The sequence below is a fragment of the Callithrix jacchus genome, chromosome 1 (assembly GCF_049354715.1).
Source record: "Callithrix jacchus isolate 240 chromosome 1, calJac240_pri, whole genome shotgun sequence".
Taxonomy (NCBI): domain Eukaryota; kingdom Metazoa; phylum Chordata; class Mammalia; order Primates; family Cebidae; genus Callithrix; species Callithrix jacchus.
In genome coordinates, this window is record NC_133502.1 from 125,111,621 (window position 1) to 125,131,745 (window position 20,125).

Here is a 20,125-nt window from a genome sequence, read left to right on the forward strand (position 1 = left end):
GTGATTATTGTGCATTGCATGCCTGCATCAAAATACCTTCTGTACCCCGTAAACATATATACCTACTATGTACTCTCAAAAATTAAAAATTTTTTAAAAAGCATTGTCCTGAATAAATATATGTTTATTTAATGTTTATTAAAAGTAATTTAAATATTTTAATATTTATAAAGTACTCACTAGGGGTACATACTGGAACATTTCTAATTGTTTAGAGATATGATATATAATGAAGATACAGTGTAAGCATGGTTATCTGCAGATACTTTTAGAGAAGAGATAGTGCTGAATTGGCTCCTCTTGTTGGGAGCAAACTCCCTCAAAATAATGATTTTACATAAACAAGTTTCATTGTAATTTTTGTTTATGACATTGTAAATTAGAATTAAATAGTAATTATTTCAAGCACAGAATAAAATGTAGAACATTATACAGTGACATTTTTAAGTACAAGAGTAAAGTAAAGCTAAGAAAAAGATTAGAATATGGGACTCGTGAAACCCACAGGGACCGCCTGTCATCTAACTCCTCTTTCTCTCCCATGCAAGGTAAGACTACAGCTAACCATCTGTCATGCACAGACTCCAGTTCTAGTCCCTGGGTGTTCAGCCTGCAGTTTGAACCACAGATGAGGACAGTGAGCAACTGAGAAGAGCTTTACACACAGGGTCCAGAGGTTCATCTAGTTTCCTTTTCCATGGCCAAGTTGATTGGTATCAAGTATTTCCTGAAAGAACCTCTTACAATAAGTGTCTCTGTGCTAGGGCCTACTAGAGGGAGGAGGAGAGAGGGGAGTGTGAGCTGAAAAACTACCTAACAGGTAGTTATGTTCACTCGCTACCTGACAACAGAATCGTCTGTAACCCAAACCCTAGGATCATGCAATGTACCCATATGACAAACCTGTGCTTGAACCCCTGAGTCTAAAATAAAAGTTGAAATTATTTAAAAATAACAATGTATCTTTAGAAAATGAAAAGAGGCTGATAGTTCACTTGCACTTAGTTTTCTCAATTGTTCTCAGAATTTGTTATTCCTATTGAGTTCTTTGTAAAGAGCCTCAGGAATGTAGAATTTTTGTAACTGGCTCGTTGAGGGCATCTTCCTGCAATATAGCTCCAGTGAGTACTGAAATGCTCATTTGAAGTGAAGGGAGAAACACTGTTCCAGTACTACTTGAAATCCCTTGGTAGGGCTGCACATCCACTTGTCTTGCTCTAATCTAGGGTTGCTATAAGACCCACAGTCTAAATGGCCCAGGCTCCCTTGGGTTGGAATTGCTGAACATGGCTTTATGTCTGTTCTCTTGTAAAGAGCTCATAGATTTCTTCAGATGACTAAAAGAAGAGAGATATGCTTGTGTTCATAGTGCTTTAGGAGGCTGAGGTGGGAGGATCACTCACACCCAGGAGTTCGTGGTTATAGTGAGCTATGATAGCTCCAGCCTGGGTAACAGAATGAGATGAGTCCCTGTTTCAAAACAAAACAAAACAAAACATAGATGGACCGTCCTATTTTAAAATTCTTTGCCATAAGTCTGTATTTGAAAGGCAGGTGATATTCAGGGAAATACAGTAACCCATTCTTGCTTAGCAACATTCTTTGCTTTCTAGAAACCAGAGAAAAAGCCTGGGGTGCCATGAGCCTACTACAAGTGCAGTTGTCCTTAAAACCTCTGAAGTGTTAGATGCACAATGACTAGATTTTCTTGAAACAATTTATTGACACCAGCTATAATTCTAACTATGCCATCAGAAGGATTTTTTGCTTAGTGAAGAGATGACAAGAAGTTTAAGGAAAAAGAGAGATAAATCAAATGCATCCTCTCTTTAAAGACTTATGAGAAAGGGAATGTCAAAAGAAAAAGCTAACAAGTTGTTTGACCCTAGAGAGAAAACTTTTAATTTTTCATGTCAGTTCACCTCTTCTCAGGTTATTAAATGATGACAGTTGAAACTGTAACATCAGGATTTTAAGAGTGGAAGAGTTTAGATGGAGTATTATGTATTAATGAGAGACAAAGTATGTATCAAGTCTACATTAATCTCATAAATGAGTGAATTAAAGTCTGAATAATTCACACATAATAGCTTGTGATTGAGACAATTTTTATTTTTGAGAGAAGGAATTAAATAAAAATTAATATGACTGGCCAGGAGTAAAGTGCTGGTTCAGCAAATAAGGAATGTTTGATGCAAATTTGAATTCGAATATAGATGATTGATAGATAGATAGATAGATAGATAGATACACTTTTTCCCCCCCTAGACAAAGTCTTGCTCTGGGTTTAAGTGATTCTCCTGCCTCAGCCTCCTGAGTAGCTGGGAATATAGGCACCCACCACCACACCTGGCTAATTTTCATATTTTTAGTAGAGACGGGGTTTCACCATATTGACCAGGCTAGTCTTAAACTCCTGACCTCATGATTAGGCTGCCTCAGCCTCCAAAAGCCTTGAGGATTACAGGCGTCAGTCACTGCACCGGCCCACTTTTTAATTTTTATTTCTTTTTTTCACCTTTTGTTTTATGTTCTGGGTACATGTGCAGGATGTGCAGGTTTGTTACGTGTGCCATGGTGGTTTGCTACACAGATCAACCCATAACCTAGGTATTGATGCCACCATTCATTAGCTATTCTTTCTGGTAGTTTCCCTCCCCCTGACCTCCCCAGGCCCCAGTGTGTGTTGATACCCACCATGTATCCGTGTGTTCTCATCATTCAGCTCCTGCTTATAAGTGTGATCGATTTTCTGTTCCTGCATTAGTTTGCTGAGGATAATGATTTCCAGCTCCATCTATGTCCCTGCAAAGGACATGATCTCATTTCTTTTTTATGGCTGCATAGTATTCCATGGTGTATATGTAGCACATTTTCTTTATCCAGTCTATCACTGATGGTCATTTGGGTTGATTCCATGTCTTTGCCATGTGAATAGTGCTACAAGAAACATACATTTGCATATTATATCTTTATAATAAATATATTCTAATATTTACATTTTGTTTCATACTTGACCCAGTTTCTGAGTTCATGATTGATACAGTTCTCAACTCCCTAAACAGAGTACTGTAACTATTTTATAGTTTATAATGAGAGGACATGTTTACTTAAATCCTATTCTATCATTGTCTATAAACTTCCTCAGACATCATGTTGGACTGCAATTTCTAATGTTTGTTTTCATCCCCAGAGGTGAATTTTACTTTGTTTAAATGTGAAAGAAGACACTCAGCTGTTTTATATTAACAACCTGTTTTTAAAAAAAGAAGGAAAATATTTTTTACTGCTTAATTCTTAGACAGGGATTTTGTGCCCAGATAAATGCCTTGGATGAAGAAATTCACACTTGGCAGGAATGAAATCCTTGTGGTGGAGTAGTCACTTAGCTTCTTATGTAAAATTTATATTCAAATTTAATAAATTTGAACTTTCAAAAGTACAAACTTCTCTGCACCGAAGTTCTTTCACATTGTGTTTTACTGATGAGCATGGTTTTCTTGGAAATGTTCCAGTGTGTGTCTACCTATGTTTTTCTAGAAGCAGATTTACCAGAATTGAGAAGTAGTTTATAAACTGATACAATAACAACAAGGTACAGTCAACTCTCAGGCTAATTCCCTTCTCGGCTTTCCAGATTTTTAGCTTAATGTTATACCATGTATCTTGAGCACATCATGTTCCTTTTCTTATTGTTTGAGACTTAAGAATTAGTCAGGCCTAGATTCCAATCCCTTATTCTCTTTTCTGTGTATGTAGCTTTAAGCCTCCTCAGCTTTCTCTGCCTCAGTTTTCTCATCTGTTAAATAGGAATAATATAAAGTTGCAGAATTGTTGGATGATTAGAGACAATATATGCAGAATACCTAACATTGGGCCATATACCTATAGTAGGCACTGAATATATAGTAGAGACTAGTTAGTGTTTCCATTATAATCCGCAATTTGATATTGTCTTTCAATAATGATCACCTTGCCATACTTAAGCATTACCACCTTAATATCATATTTCAGCCAACTTAAAGAACCTCTCAAAAAAGTAATATATTAAAGGGAAGATAGTGCAGAAGCATCTATAAATTATCTGCAAATCCATGTTAGGTATTAGACAATTGCAGGATATCCTTTGGAAATTATGACAAGTGGTTTTTCTTTACTTTGCTTTTGATTTGATTTATTTTTCCTAAATAATAAGTATTTAAATCAACCTTTTACATTCCATGCTTGTATCTCCTATTATCAATGATGCATGTAAAATTTGTGTAGGTACTTGCAGGTTAAAATATTTGGGAAAAGGCTCTTTGTATATTTTACCGAAACAAGTATTTTTCTGCTTTGTTTTGTTTAGGAAGCAGTATCTCTGTAATAATCCCTTGGCATTTGAACGGAGCTTTTGTACATTATTTCAGTTGGTGATTTTAACTTTGTGCACAGGCATTTCTATATTCATTTAGCAGATAAAAATACTAAGACCCTAAGAGAGCAAGGGGTTTATGCAAGTAGAAGACCAAAATCTATACCCCAGATCTTCAGGCTCCTAATTCAGATTTGTTTCCATGATTTCCTTCATGAATATAAGATTAGATAAAAATAAATAAATAAAAGAAGGATGAAACACATATAGTATTAAAGTCCCAGTGATTAACACCAGTGTTCAGTTTTTAAAAGCAAAATCTTATCACTGAGTCTCCTCTGCTTTAATACCTTCAGTGGTTCCCCTTTGCATATTACAGAGTTCAAAATTAGAAGGTATTTCACTCATTTACTGCAGTTCCCCACATAAACCCTAAAACCCCCCAAATAGAGCTGAAAATTTGCAAGCACACCAAATCTATTTTGTGACTCTATGCCTTTGCTTAGTTTCTTCTCCACATATCTTTAACCTCCTTTCAATGGCTAGTTTATTTTTTTTATCTATTATGTACTTAATTAATCAAATGCCTACATAATGCTTGCTGTGTCCTAGTGATTGTGTCCTTGCTGTGTCTGAAGTGATTCACAAATACTAACTCAGTTAATTCTCATAATTCCAGGAGATAAGTAATATCATCCTATTTTATAGAAGATAGACCTGCAGTCTAGAGCCAGAATTCTAGAAAGCAGAGCCTAGTTTTAAGCTGGGTACTCTTAACCACTGCACTGTGGTACATATGCAGCAGGAACTTTAAAATTGAGAAGCATATCAAATTTTGCAAACACTGATGTCTACACGGGATGCTACCAAAGACCTCCCAGTTGTAGAATTCAATTACCTTGGAAATTTACCATCAGCTGGAACCTAGCTCTCTTGTTGTTGGAGTCCGAAACCTAATATTTTTCAGCAATAGTACCAAGAACTCATCCTTTTCTTGGGGATGTACTCACAATGACTCAGCCCATGAGATTAATATTTCAAACTAGAATGCTAGTTGATTAATTTACAGCAAGGAACAGAACTGTCCATCACATGGACCAAAATGCCCATGTAAGCACGGCCAGCACTCTCTGTTCTCAGCAGTCACGAAAATCCAGATCACTCTTGGCAAGTAGCTTGATCAACCTGATACCATAATGAGGGGTGGTACTTGGATGAGCTGAACGTTCATTAGCATCAGCAAGGTTAGCAATGAGCCATCTATGTGGAGATTGTAGCAGTCTTGTCAAGAGGATATGCAGGACTTGAAATTCATTGGCCTTTTTTTCTAGGTCATTGCTGGGCTGGACACTGATAAACACGTCTTTGTCATGCTCCTTATTTTATGGTTCCAATGCCTGGCCAGCCGTTCCTTTTCTATTTTTACTGCATAGTAATATAGTGAGTCTGGTTACAGTTAAGTCTTTAGGTATGAGACCCTTTCTATATTGTTAAGATAGTCTGTGTATAATTGTGTTTTCAGATGACATTTTCCTTTTGTTAACATTTTCAAGACCTAATGCAAATACTATATGCATTTCTTGTGTCGAATTATATGATTCATTTTCTCTTAATAACACAGACAAAGTCATATTCAGTCTTCTTTCTATTCTTTGTGGTAATTTCATTGCCAATCACATAACGGAAATTCTGTGGAAGTTTACGGAACAGAAAAGTAAGGAGGCATTGAAGCATCGTGATCGTGAGCGTGTGAGTTCTGAAGCTAGATGGTCTAGTTTCATATCTCAGCTCTAAAACTTAATAGTTGTGTCATTTTTGCAGATTACTTAATCTTCCTAAGCTTCAGTTTTGTCATCTGTAAAATGGATATGATGATGGTATCCTATCTCTCCGGGTTTTTCAGAATACTAAATAAGTTAATACATATAACAAATTTATAAATGTACCTGGAATTCTAAAACTACTAGGTCCTAATATATTCATTCTCACAGGATTTTGTAGTATATTTTTACTTTTAAAAAAACTGTGACATATTTTGAAAACAGTACAATACTGTTGTTCATGATTTAAGTGTCAGCATTGAATGTTTTATCAAAAGTTGATTGTTTTTGTTCACAAGAATTCAGTAAAATGGAAACTCCCATGTATTGCTGGTGGGAGTATGTAATGGTACAACCTTTATGGAATGCATTTTGGCAATATTTATCAAGGGCCTTATAAAAGTTCATTCCCTTTAGTCTAGTAATTCTCCTAGAAATTTATTCAAAAAACAGTCAGAAATTTGGATGAAACATATGCAATGAAATGGTTTATCATACTATCATTTATCAAATCCCAAAGTGTAAATTAAATGACAAATAATGGCAGAATAATTAAGAAAAAATTACATCATTTGATAGAATATTATGTAGCTCTCAAAATGGTGTTTTTAAAGTTATTTAATACTGTGAGAAAAGGCTCCAAAATTTTTTAAGTGGAAATAAAAACAGGCTACAAAATTGCATACTGTGATTTTTTTTATTTATACTGGAAAAGACTAAATAAATCAAAATAATAGTGATTATCTTTAGATGAGGCAACTACAGGGGACTTCTTTTTTTTCTTTTTGGCAATCTGTCTTTTCCAAAATCACTATAATGACTATATATTTTAGAAATAAAAACAATTTTTAAGAATTATGACTTTTCACATTCTTAGAATTGTGATTTTAAGACATTTTGAATATTAATTCCAATTTATTTTCAAGATCTAAGTTTTTTTAGTGAAATATATCTTCAGTTTTTTATCAGAAATAAGGATTCATTGAATATCATTTTTTTCAGAAAATTTTGCACTAATGTTTATTTGTTTAAATATGCACTAAGAACTTATTTTAAAATTTTTTGAAGCAAGACAAATACCTAGTTTCAAGTCTTATAATAAGAGAAATCAATTTACATCCATAATTTTTTTTAGATCTGCTTAACTTGATTTTTAATAGTAAATCCTCTAAGACTATGCTTAGAAGATAAGAGAGGCCCTTTTACTAGTATTAGAGGAAACTTTTATAAGAAATATTTCTGACTTTGAGACTTTCATAGGTAGTAATAAATTTTTTTCTTTTGGCAACCTAGGAGCTGTGAAGGAAGAAATATCCGATACAGAACATGCAGTAATGTGGTAAGTATGAGGTTCTGAGTTTGTGATTATGTATATTTTTTTTAGCACTGAATGGTGCTAAGCAGTTTTATATCCTGGGCAGGAAATCAACCAATTAGTATTTCACTGAGAGTTTTTATATCATACTGTACTGATTATGCAGGATTAAAATGGTATTCTAAATGTTCCTCAATATAAACTTTTAATCATTTGAGCAGCTTGAAACTAACTAGACTGTTTCAAAACAAGGGCTCTGCATTTCCTCTCTGCTTTCTGCCTTTTCACGTATAGATCTCATGAGGATGAGTAAGGGATGATAAAAGGGCAGTCGGTTGGGATATCATGAAATAAATATTAGTAAATCAAACTCAGATTTGACAAACTCATTTATTTATTCAACAAATATTATTCAGTGCCAACTATGTGTGAGACACTACACTAGTAAAAGAATAAATAACATGTAGTCCCTATCTTAAACATCTGTAATATAGGTTTATAAAGAAAGAAGACAGATGTGCATTACACAGAACCACATTCTAGGACAAAATATGACAAATGCTATAAGAAAGGAGAAAAGTTCTTTGTGGGTTAAAACAGAGAGAAATCCAAAGGGTCTCAAAGGAAAAGGTGATTTGAGGTAGGGTTTGGAGGACTATGACTAGCTCTTATTGGGTGTGAAGGGATGACAGTCATCCAGCGGAGAGGACATAATGGGCAACTTTGGAGGCAGGAATGTCTGAACACTCATTTCAGTAGTGTTGAGTACAGCAGTATAAAAGAGAAGAATTGAAATATGTTTATGAGGTTATACCATAAAGAGATTTGAATGTTAGTCTTCAAAGCTTATATTAGTTCAGTGAATAATCAGAGTCACTAAAGCAAGAGTATGGTGTTGCAGTTTCCCATTTAGAAAGGTTAATTTTTTGGTCATACAAGGGTTACACTGGAACAGGAAATGAATGAGGATCAAGGAGTAATGAAGGCTTAAGCCTTCATTAGTGGTCCCAGCTACTCAGTAGACTGAGGCAGGAGGATCCCTTGTGCCCAAAAGTTCAAGACCACTCTGGGGAACACAGCAAAACATTGTGAGGAAGAAGAAGAAAAAGAAGAAAGAAAGAAGGAGGAGGAGGAGGGAAGAAGAAAAAGAAGCAGCAGCAAGAGCCTTAAATCCAGAGGGAATACTAAATAGATACAAGAGAGCTCAAAATTAAGGTCATTCTGCCAGATTTGAAAAGCATTTGAAATTAGAGTGATAGGTTGAAGTGGGAATAAAGGAAACAAAATGGCACATACATATTTATGGCTTGTGCACTCACTGATCCCTCTGTTGAAGAAGCTCATTCCTCAATCTGATTGCCATTTTTATTATTCCACATTTCCCTTCTGCACAGCCTTAGCAGAGATTCTCTATTAGGGCTCCGCTCCTGCAGCAGACTTTTACCTGAACATCCAGGCATTTCCATACATCCTCGGAAGTATAGGCAGAGGTTCCCAAACCTCAATTCTTCTGCACACCTGCAGGACTGCCACCACATGGACCCTGCGAAGGCTTGGGGCTTGCACACTTTAAAGCAATGGTCTGAGCTGTACCTTGGCCACTTTTAGCCACAGTTGGAGTGGCTTGGACACAGGGTACCAACTTCATCCAGAGGCTACCTAGAGCAGGGAGGTCCTAGACCTGGCCCAGGAAACTGTTTTTCCCTCCTAGAGCTCGGGGCCTGAGATGGAACGGGCTTCCAGGAAGGTCTCTGACATGTCCTGGAGATATTTTCCCCATTGTCTTGGTGATTTACGTTCAGCTTCTCATTACTCATGCAAATTTTTGCAGCAAGCTTGAATTTCTCCCAGAATTTTTTTTTCTATTGCATCATCGGGCTGCACATTTTCTAAAATGTTATGCTCTGTTTCCTCTTGAATGCTTTGTCACTTGGAAATTTCTTCCGCCAGATACCCTACCTAAATCATCTCTCTCAAGTTCAAAGTTCCACAGATCTCTAAAGAAGAGGCAAAATGCCACCAGTCTCTGTGCTAAAGCATAAACAAAAGTCACCTTTGCTCTAGTTCCCAACAAGTTCCTCTTCTCCATCAGAGACCACCTCAGCGTGGAATTTATTGTCCATATCACTATCAACATTTTGGTCAAAGCCATTCAACAAGTCTGTAGGAAGTTCCAAACTTTCCCACATCTTCTTGTTTTCTGAGGCCTTCAAATATCTAGGAAGTTCCAAACTTTCCCACATTTTTCTGGTCTTCTTCTGAGCCCTCCAAACTGTGCCAGCCTCTGCCTGTCACCCAGTTCTAAAGTCATATCCACATTTTCGAGGATCCTTATAGCAGCATCCCACTGCTGGTACCAATTTACTGTATTAATTCATTCTTTTGCTGTTATAAGGACATACCCAAGAGTGGGTGATTTGAAAAAAAGAAAAGAGACTTAATTGACTCACAGTTCCACAGGGCTAGGGAGGTTTTAGGAAACTTACAATCATGGCAGAATGGGAAGCAAACATATCCTTCTTCACAGGTGGCAGGAGAAAGAAGAATGATAGCTGAGTGAAGGGGGAAGCCCTTAGAAAATCATCAGATCCTGTAAGAACTTACCATCATGAGAATAGCATGGGGGAAATGCCCTCCTGACTCAATTATTTCCACCTGGTCCTTCCCTTGACAGGTGGGCTATTATGGGAACTATGATTTAAGATGAGATTTGGATGGGAACACAGCCAAACCATATCAGACTCTGCCCTAATATTACTTAAAATTTGTAGCACTCCATGAGTCAAAATCTATACAGCTTGTAGAATCAAACTGACGCTGAATTTTTTTTATGAGAATCTAGATTCTTCAAATAATTTGAACCTTTATTTTCTTGCTTTGGGCCATGACAGAAGCAGCATTGCCAAAACACACACACACACACACAAATTTCAGAAAGAATTTTTTCATGATCACATCCCAGTTTTTCAAATTAGGAAGTTTAGAACAATTCAATTAAATATGCTTTGTTAGATACTTGATTTGGAAAAACTTGAGAGTCTCTTAGCTAAATCTCCAGGTTCATCTTTAATCCCTGGGGGCACTTCAGAGCTACTTCATCTCCAAAGGTTCAAGCCTCCTTTCTTATTTCTTGTAGAACTGCTACATATAACTTTTTGTGGGGCTTCATATTCCCCAGGGTAATCAGAAGAGTTGACGGCATCTCCCCAGTTTCCCCTTTTTTGGGGGGGGTTTTCCTAAAAAATCAGTTCACAGACTTTTAAAAATTTATTGCCAACTACTCTATAAATAGTTTATCAATACAAGGAAGTTAAAGTACCCATAATGTTTGCATAGTTCTCATAGTGATGGTACTTTCTTATGTTTTGTGTAGCTGGTTCAGGAAGACTGTTTCCATTCCTACGGACATAGTTTATTGAATCTTTCCTATTTTGCAGTTCCCTGCTCTATTCTAAGGAAGCAGCAAGACCTTCCCTTTCTGGAAGGAAAGACAAGGATGCTATTGGTAGACAATAGGTGTGAACTAGCAAACCAATCAAACAGGTCTTTTAGATCTCAGAGATTTTACCACAAGACTAAATGAATGAGGCTCTCAAAAAGATTTCCTTAGGTCCTATCTTCATGTTAATCCTCAAATTTGAACCCCTTGATCTTAATTAGGCATTTTAAAGTGACTTCCAATGTGTTTAGAGAACTGTTGTGTTACTTATAAACTGTTTCTTTTGCACTATCCTTAAGGTCAACATGAGTTGGTGTTTAGGAGACAGTGACCATAATTAGCAACATAATAGGCCATGCTGCTTGTGGTAGCTGGTAGCCCTCTTAATTTCTTTATTAAGTTCTTTGTTACTCACTGCAACCTTTTACTGTTTTTAAGACAACAATATGTATTAAGCAAAAGAATTGTTCTTGGTCCTGGGGTCCATTGTTAAATAAAACCAAGACCAAATTTTCCTGCAGCTTTCATTCTAATGGGGGAAAACAAGCATGCGAACAAATTATTTAAAAGAAAATATACCAGATAGCAGTTGGTGCAATGCAGCAAATTATGCAATTGGTAGCTAGTTCAGAGAGGAAGTTCAGAAAATCCACTTGAGTAACATTTGAATGACAAGAAGGAACCAGCTGTATGAATGAATACTCAAGGAGCAGCAATCCAGAAAGGACAGCTAGTGAAAAGGCTGTGAAGTGCGGGAGAGCTTGGTGTGTCAAAGAAAGCATGAAGCCAATATACCTAAAGTCTAGTGGGCAAGAAGACGAGTATTGGAAGATAAGAAAAAAATCAAAACCAAAGGTAGGCGGGAGCTAGATCATGCAGGACATTGTGAAGTACTTACATTATATGTTAAGTATAAAAATAAGCTACTGGGGGTTGGCCAGGCAGGATGACTCACACCTGTAACCCCTTTGTTTTTTGGGGGGTCTGAGGCAGAAGGGTCACTTGAGGCCAGGAGTTTGAGACTAGCCTGAGCAACATAGCAAGACCTTGTTTCTACAAAACAAAAACTAAATATTAGCCTGGTGGTGTGCACCTATAGTCTCAGCTACTGGGAAGGCTGAGACAGGAGGATTGCTTGAGCCCACAAGTTCAAAGCTATAGTGAGCTCTACTTACACCACTGCACTCCTACCTGAGAGATAGAGTAAGACCCTGTGTCTATTTAGAAGAAGGAGGAGGAGGAGGAGGAGGAGGAGGAGGAGGAGGAGGAAGAAAGAGAAGGAGGGAGGAAGGAGTAGGAAGGAGGAGGAAGAGAAAGAAGATGAAGGAGGAGGAGGAGGAAGAAGAAAGAGGAGGAGGAGGAGAAGAAGAAGAAAAAGAAGAGGAAGCAGCAGGTCCTGAGTAATTTTAAGCAGGGGAGAATAGAACTGGACTTAACGATGAAAGAGATAGGCCTGGCTGCAGGCTCTCTCTGGAGAATGGATGCAAAGCAGGGGGAAGCAGCAGAAACTCCAGGTGGGCAATCACTGCAGTAGATCAAGTGTTTGTGTATTTGATGCTAACGGTCGCATGGACTAGAGTGGGAGGATTTGGGTATGTTCTAGAGATAGATGCCTTTTCCTAAGTCACAGTGCCTCATCTTGTATTTGACATGATTCACTCTTGCGATCTCCAGCACTGTTGTATGGAACAGGAGGCAAAGGCTGCATTATAGCCAGAAAGAACAGAATGATCATGGCAAGTTTATAACATCTTTGAGCCTCGGTTTCTACACTCAAACAGTGACAGATCTGATCTCAAAGGTCCCTTCAACCTCTGAAATTCTATAATTCTTAAGAAGTATCATATCTCAACCCTACTGGATTTGGATCTGAATGCAGATCAATGAAGACGTCTATGTTAGTTTAGTAACTGGCGTGACTACGGTGAACAGATTTATAGCCAGGGATAAAGCAGAGTCAGAGCAAAGAGAGTCAATGTGGACAGTAGAAGCAAAATTCCCACCCCTGCTGTACAATTGACCATCCATCTTAACCAGTCATTCTCATTGAGGTGAAAATTCACGGCATTCACAGAGTTGGTCATGTGGTTATTGACGGTGGGCATAAGGTAAATCTCATTTGGCCCATATATCCATTTTTCTCATAGGACCTTTGTATGTTACAAAGTCAGGAAATATTTGCTGCTTTTTATGTCAAGGGTCAAATGGAACATGTGGAAAAAACAATAACTCTGCTACAGGTCTTCCTTGGTCAGAATTTGAAAGAAACTGTTGAAACAACATTCAGACCAGAGAAATACCCCTGAAGTCTAGGTAGATGTTCTGGTAAATAATAACAACTGAAGAGTTGGTTGCTGAGCCTGCACACTGGACCATTTCCAGCCAAGAGGCACTCTAAGATTGGAAATAGGCTGCTAAACTGTCTCGTAATCTGGTCTGTGTTATTCTAGTAGTTGAAAATAAGGCATGATGCTACTTTTCAGGGCCATTTATTTGTTTGCTTATTCAAGTATTCATTCTCTTGATCAATCAGTTTTAAAACAGCATTTATTGAACACCCAACTCCTGTTCTATACTAGAGATATAGGAGTTGCCACCATCAATAAAGAGACAGGTGCACTGTCCTTGGGGGAAGTCAGAGGCTAATACAAAAGACGAATACACAAACACAAAACTAAATAAAGCGTGATGCGCACTATCAGTATGGAGGTAAGAACAAAGTGCTAACACATGGAAGGACCAGGTCTGACTCTTTCACGCTGTATACCCAGGGCCTGGCATTCAGTGTCTGACACCATGCCTCTTCCGCTGTGAACCAGAAAACAGAAAACTCACAGAGCTGCCTCGGGATGTTTTAAATATTCAAGGGAAACATAGCAAGACTTAACATATGTTGAACACTCTTTGAACTATTTGATCATGCCATATTCCTTTCTGTGATATCTCAGCTTTGTAAAGTAGGGTTTGCTTTGATAAAAAGCAAGTACTGTAGGAAAAGCAACATGGAATAAGAAACAAGAATGAGGATTCTCCAATCTGATTCCAGGCTTTCAGGAATAGTACAGGCACACACACATCCCATTAGTAAATAAATGTTATTTATGAAAGAAGTAAAATAATACTTTTCTCTCAAGATATATGCACTGTTTTTTCAAATGGCTACTAAGTCATTAGAACACAAATACACTAAGTTGCTTGGACCTAACTGCTTAATAAATGGAACTGTTTGGTATTCCTATTGGCCTAGGAGTACCACAAAAAATCACCCAGACCTTAATGTTGCTGTAAATAGAAATTAGGAGTCTCCGATCCAACTCATTGTAGTCATTCAACAATTATGATGAATGAAAAAAATGCATGACTTTCTAAATAAGGTGACAGTTGAGCTGAGCTTTAAAAGAGGAGAGGGATTCATTCGGGCTGCAATGAGAGAGAGAGAATCTTCTGAAAAATGGAAATAGACTTAACAATATCCACTGGGATCTACTAGGTCCCAGGCACTTTTTCTGGGCACTGGGATATAATATTAACAGAGAAAGATAATGCTCCTGTTCTTGTGAAGCTTGTATTGTAATGTGAGTAGACAGATAATAAACAAAGTTTTAAAGGATACACAGTTTCATGTAGTGAATGATCACGCTGCACGTGATCTTAGCCAAAAAGCCAAGAAGCGATAGTGAATGATTATAAAAGAAATCAAGCAGGGTAATGGGATAGAGAGTGACACGGGGATGGAGCATGCTCTGCATGAGGTGGTCGGGAAATTCTCTCTGAGGTGACATTTAAACGTCCTTAGTATGTGTGGAAGCTGAGGCATGAAGCCACCCAGCTTATTTGGGGACGTGTGGGTCATTTTGTCAGGTGCAGTGCAAAGTATATTGTGGGCAAAGTGGGATATTTATCTGTGCTGAAGAGTCTGAACTTACCCCCAGCTGTTATCTCATAAGAGACATTCTTAGCCTCTCACTCAGGGTGATGAGCTTTGGAAGAGCAGAAGGCTGAAAGAAAACTCGGGAGCTCTATCTACCCCTTCTGTGCATTTCTCTTCTCCCAGGCTCTGACTGCCAATCTCAGATCAAACATAAACAAGGCAGGAGAGGGATTTCTTAACCTCAAGTAGGAAGACTCTTAAGGGAGAAATAAATCCCAATGGCAAGGATGTTGGTTTCTTCCTAATAAATGTGCCAAATTCCCCACCTACTAAAGAGGACTTCCAAGGACACCCAGGTACTGCTTCACCCTGCCACAGACTCACTCTCTCCAGTAGTGGACCAAAGAAATGCACTGCTCCCCAGACTCATTCATGCTTCAGTCTTTCTTGACACATCCAGTTGCTGAAAAACAGGAATTTATCTCATACTATAAAACCTCCCCTGAGAAAGATATTGCTCTCATGTTAAAGTCAGATAGGACATGTCTTTTCCAAGTCACTTTACTAAGGCTTGATTTGTGCACTGATATAACAAAATTGGGACCAGGATCTCCTATCTTATGGAGTCTACATACATTCTGCATTTGGGCAATCTCTAAAAGGCTATTACAACGTATAAGTGGCCAGGTGTGGTGGCTCATGCCTATAATCCCAGCACTTTGGGAGACCAAGGCAGGTGGATCACCTGAGGTCAGGAGTTTGAGACCAGCCTGGCCAACATGATGAAACCACATTTCTACTAAAAATACAAAAATTAGCTGGGTGGGTGGCGGGCACCTGTAATCCCAGCTACTTGGGAGGCTGAGCCAGGAGAATCGCTTGAAACCAGGAGGTGGAGGTTGCAGTGAGCCAGGATCACACCATTGCACTCCAGCCTGGGTAACAAGAGTGAACGTCTGTCTCAAAAGAAATAAACAAACAAATAAACAAGTATGAGTGGGAGGAGTATGGAGAGTAATTTAAAGGATGTTTTTAACTTTTCAATCCCATGGATACTGATGACTTCAAGCAGTGTTATATAGCAGAAAGAACATGGGCTCTTCTGAGTTCTGAGCTGCCACTTACTAGTTATATGCTTTCAAACAAATTTATTAACCTCTCTCAATCTCAGTTTTCTAACCTTAAAAATATCCTTCTAACATATGTACAGAGAATGTTAATGCAATATTAATGGTAACTTTAAAATTGGAAACAAATGGAGGATTGCTACTTAAATAAGGTGTGATATGTTCATAGCATGGAACACTCTATGGTCATTAAAAAGATTAAGGTGGATCTATTTGTACAAACCTATGAGTTCTTTCAAATTATTTTTTTAGGAGTTAAAAAAAAAAGCAGGTTGTGGAGTAATACCTATAATCTGATCTCAGTTTTAAAAATCCCCAGACTGAAATGTGTCTGGTTGTGTGGCACCATCCTAAGGTCTTGAAGGACACACATCCAACTGATCACCTAATACAGAGCAGGGAGAGACTGAATGAGATAGAGGGACTTTCAGTTTTTATTCTATATGCTTTTATAGTCTTTTAATTTTTTATAATGAACACATATTTCTGTATTTGTAGTATAATTTTAAAGACAATGCAAAGCAAAAAAAAAAGAGATTGGGAGAAAAAATTTTATACATAATTGAATTTATATTTGTTTTTGAAACATTGAAAAAATTACCTACCACCTCACAGAGTTCTGCTGAGGATTATGTGAGAAACTGTCTAAAATGCACTCAGCCTGGTACCTGATTCAGTCATGCCGGCTCTGCTCTTCCTCATTACCCGTTATGGTTTGAATTATATCCCCACCCTGTTATGTGTTAGAGTCGTAACTCTGCCCCATACCTCAAAATGTGACTATATTTGGAGTTAGGGGTCTTTAAAGATATAAGTAAGTTAAAATAAGGGCATTTAAAGACCAATATGACTGATGGTCTTTAAAGAAGAGATGAGGAAGCAGACACACAGAGAGAAGATATGTGAAGACACAGAGAGAAGGGAGCCTTCCGCAAGCCAACAAGAGAGGCCTCCATAGAAACCAACCCTGCAGACACCCTGCTGTTGTCCTCCAGAATTGTAGAAAAACTAATTTCAGTTGTTTAGCTCAGCCAGTCTGTGGTATTTTGTTATGGCAACCCTAGCCAACTATCATACTACCTTTCTTCAACTTCCTCCTCTTTTCTGACAAAGTACTCTTTTTGAAAGACTACATTATTTTTAAAAAGTGAAAATTAGATCACTTTGAAATTCCAAAGATCAGTCTTATTCTATGGCATCGTGGGTAATTTCTCCTGATTATTTTGCTAAATGATAAGTTCCAGGTATTCTGGAAGGAGAATGTTAGACCTCATCTCTGGCAGAACTGTAGGCTTAAAATGGCCCTTCCTTTGGATGAACTCTAGAAAAACAAACTTTCTATACAATGCCCAGTTTATTAGGCTGGACAGTCAAGTCTCTGGCAACTATCATGGCTTGGCTGTTCTTTGGCCAAATAGTTGGTTGGAATTGCTGTATATTCTCAGAATCATATCCTAGGGGACAAATTATTATACACCAAAAGAAGTCTGACTTACTGTAAAGCCAGGATGAATGTAGGATGGTGACTAAACTCATTATAGGACGTTGTGGTTTGTGTGTTTCTCCTTCTTGGAGTTGAGAAGAAGTTGCTGGAACAAAAGGATGTTCTTTAGGCAACACATCTGCAAAAACATCCTAATTTCTCTGACTTGACCCACAGCTTTTATTTTGTTTAATATAAAGTTAGATAACAAAGGGAAACAATGTTTCAGAAGAGAGAAATGATGAGTGACTTTGATTGTTTCTCTGAGGGCAGAGCCCCTGTCCAACCTGTGATAACATCAAGGCTAAATAAGCTTTCAGTATCTTGCAAATAAATTAATCTCTAAATGCAAGTATACAGCATGCCATGTGGACCACTGGAGGTTGACTTTAGTTTAAAACACATCATTTCTCTTTCACTAGTTAACACTGAGCGTTTAGAGTAATGGTTGGAAATATTTGCAGCAATTACTCTGGAAAAAAAAAAACCTCATATTTTATGACTAACTGTTTTATCATTTGTGGCATAAAGAAATAAACATTTTTTTAATGATTCACAGATTCCTTCGTTTGGTGGAGCTGGTGGCTATAGATCTCCCTGCAGTGCTTGCTGCCAGGCAGCTGGCCAAGTTCACTGGGTGCCCCCATCCCCAGTAGGTTAGGCCTTCTGCTTTTCCTCTCCCCTCAGCCTCCTCCTGACTGCGGCACACATTTCTTTTTTAATGCTTTTTCTGACATGTCTTTATTTTACTCCACCTTATTCTCTCTCCTTTCCCTTCTCCTTACTGTGTTCTCAATTTTTTATCCTCTGCCTCAACTCTGATTCTCTGGGGAGGGGTCTGGTATGAACACTAGCCAGTGGAAAGAACACAGGCTTGTGAGCTCTGTTACTTACTAACTTTGTGGTTTGGGGCAAGCTCTTCGACTTCTCTTAGCCTCAGTTTCCTCAATCTTAAAAGTGGAAACAATAGTGATGCTTAGTTTGCAGTATTCATTTATAGGAATCAGTGCAATAATGGAAACACATGGGAAGTACTCGAAAAATTTTAGTTCTTTCTTCCACTTTACTTTGGTAAGTCTTATAAAGGACAGGGCCCGGTGAAACCACAGCCCACAGTATCACATCAGTATTAAACATTTCCTTCCAGAAAAGTTAAATTCCTTAGCCTAGGCCAATTTCAATCTTGTCCATCACTCAAGGTGATATTTTAAAAGTCCAAATTGTTGGGGAACATATAAAAAGGAATATATTCATAAAACTTATTTCTGCTTAATGGCATCTTTCTGGTATACATAAAGGGTCATGGGAGATACTTTTCCCTAAAATGATTATAGTTTTTTCTCAGCCAGCATCATCCCATGGAGACTGTCAGAGGGGGATTTAGCAATAGTTGTAAATGGCCATTGAGTGATAATCAGCCGGCATTCCTGGCCTGAAGAGTCCCATCTTCCAGCTCACTTGTGTGATGCTGACTGACAAGCAGTCAGCCATGTTATTGTCTTGTGGATTGATGGCTACTGCCAAGCATTACTTTCCTTGACTCTTAGTATGAATTGGAATGCCTACTTGGCCAACCCAGAATTTCCCTCAATATTCCCATGATCAGTTGTTATACTGAGACCCTCTCAACTAGATCTAACTCCTATTACTAATGATATGGTAATGACTAAATGTATATTTGAAGAAAAGAAAAATCATTCAAGAACTCAACTTTCAACTGATGAAGAGAAAAAATGAGTCCATCATTTTTTACAGGGTTGAAACTCACTAGATTGAGAAAAGCTTGATGAGTCCCCTCTCCCAGCTAGCTCCATAAGCTTAGGCAGACAACTTTCACCTCTGTCTGCCACAATTCTCCTTATTGAAATGACAGATAAAGACTGATTACATACCTCAAAGAGATTCTGGCAAAGTCATAGACTCACAGGATATTAGAATTAGAGAAGAGCTAGTATATTTTTGGTGTCTGCCCTGTGCCAGGCATGGTACCTTATGACTTTTTACCCCAACTCATTTAATCCTCACAACCACCTTGAAAACTGGGCGTTACCTTAATTTTGCAGATAGGAAATGGGAACATTTAAAGACATGAAATGCCTTATTAAGGTTCCACAGCTAAGAAGTGGTCCTGCCAGGCTGGTAAATGCCAAAGCACATGCTCATTTCCCCATAACGCCAGGAGGTTTATGGATGATCTAGATTAAGTCTCATTTAGTAAAAAGCAAAACTGAGGTTTGAAAAGTTTAACGCTCAAGCATTTTTACAACATATGCTTTTTTCTTAAGAAAAGAGATATTCAAATACCAATTATAATTCTTTAAGGCTAGAAGTACATGAACTGCTGAGAATTTTAAATGTGCAAAATTAAATACAGCAGAAAAAGCAAATCCAAGAGTCCTTGCAGAAAACATCTCTAATTCTCTCTCTTTTGAGCCTCTCTGCCTGTCAAGATGACATAAATTTATTAAGTCAATACTCCCCAGAATTTACTTTCTCAAGTCCTAGTTTCTGAATTTCATATAAAGTATGCTGGCCTCTAGTAAACCAGATAGAAGCTTGAAGCAGAGATTTGAGAGTGATGTAGAAAAAAATTACTACTGCAGTTCATCCCTTGGCAGGGTGCCCTATGGAATGAAACCAAACAAGCTGCCATGCCCAGGTTGCTAGCGTGCAAATACTTGCCTGTGCTCAGCCTGGTTTCAATGAGCCTAGAAAT

General features: G+C 37.9%; 1 protein-coding gene across 6 annotated transcripts in view; it reads left to right on the top strand.

Annotated features, from left to right (window-relative positions):
* Positions 1 to 20,125, top strand: part of ADAMTSL1 (ADAMTS like 1) — a 1,072,914-nt gene that overhangs the window by 668,134 nt on the left and 384,655 nt on the right. For all 6 annotated transcript variants that reach the window (XM_078369765.1, XM_078369768.1, XM_035306411.3 and 3 more), the window contains one exon: positions 7,468 to 7,513. In XM_078369765.1, the coding sequence (XP_078225891.1) occupies positions 7,468 to 7,513 (46 nt within the window). The remainder of the gene's footprint in view (positions 1 to 7,467; positions 7,514 to 20,125) is intronic.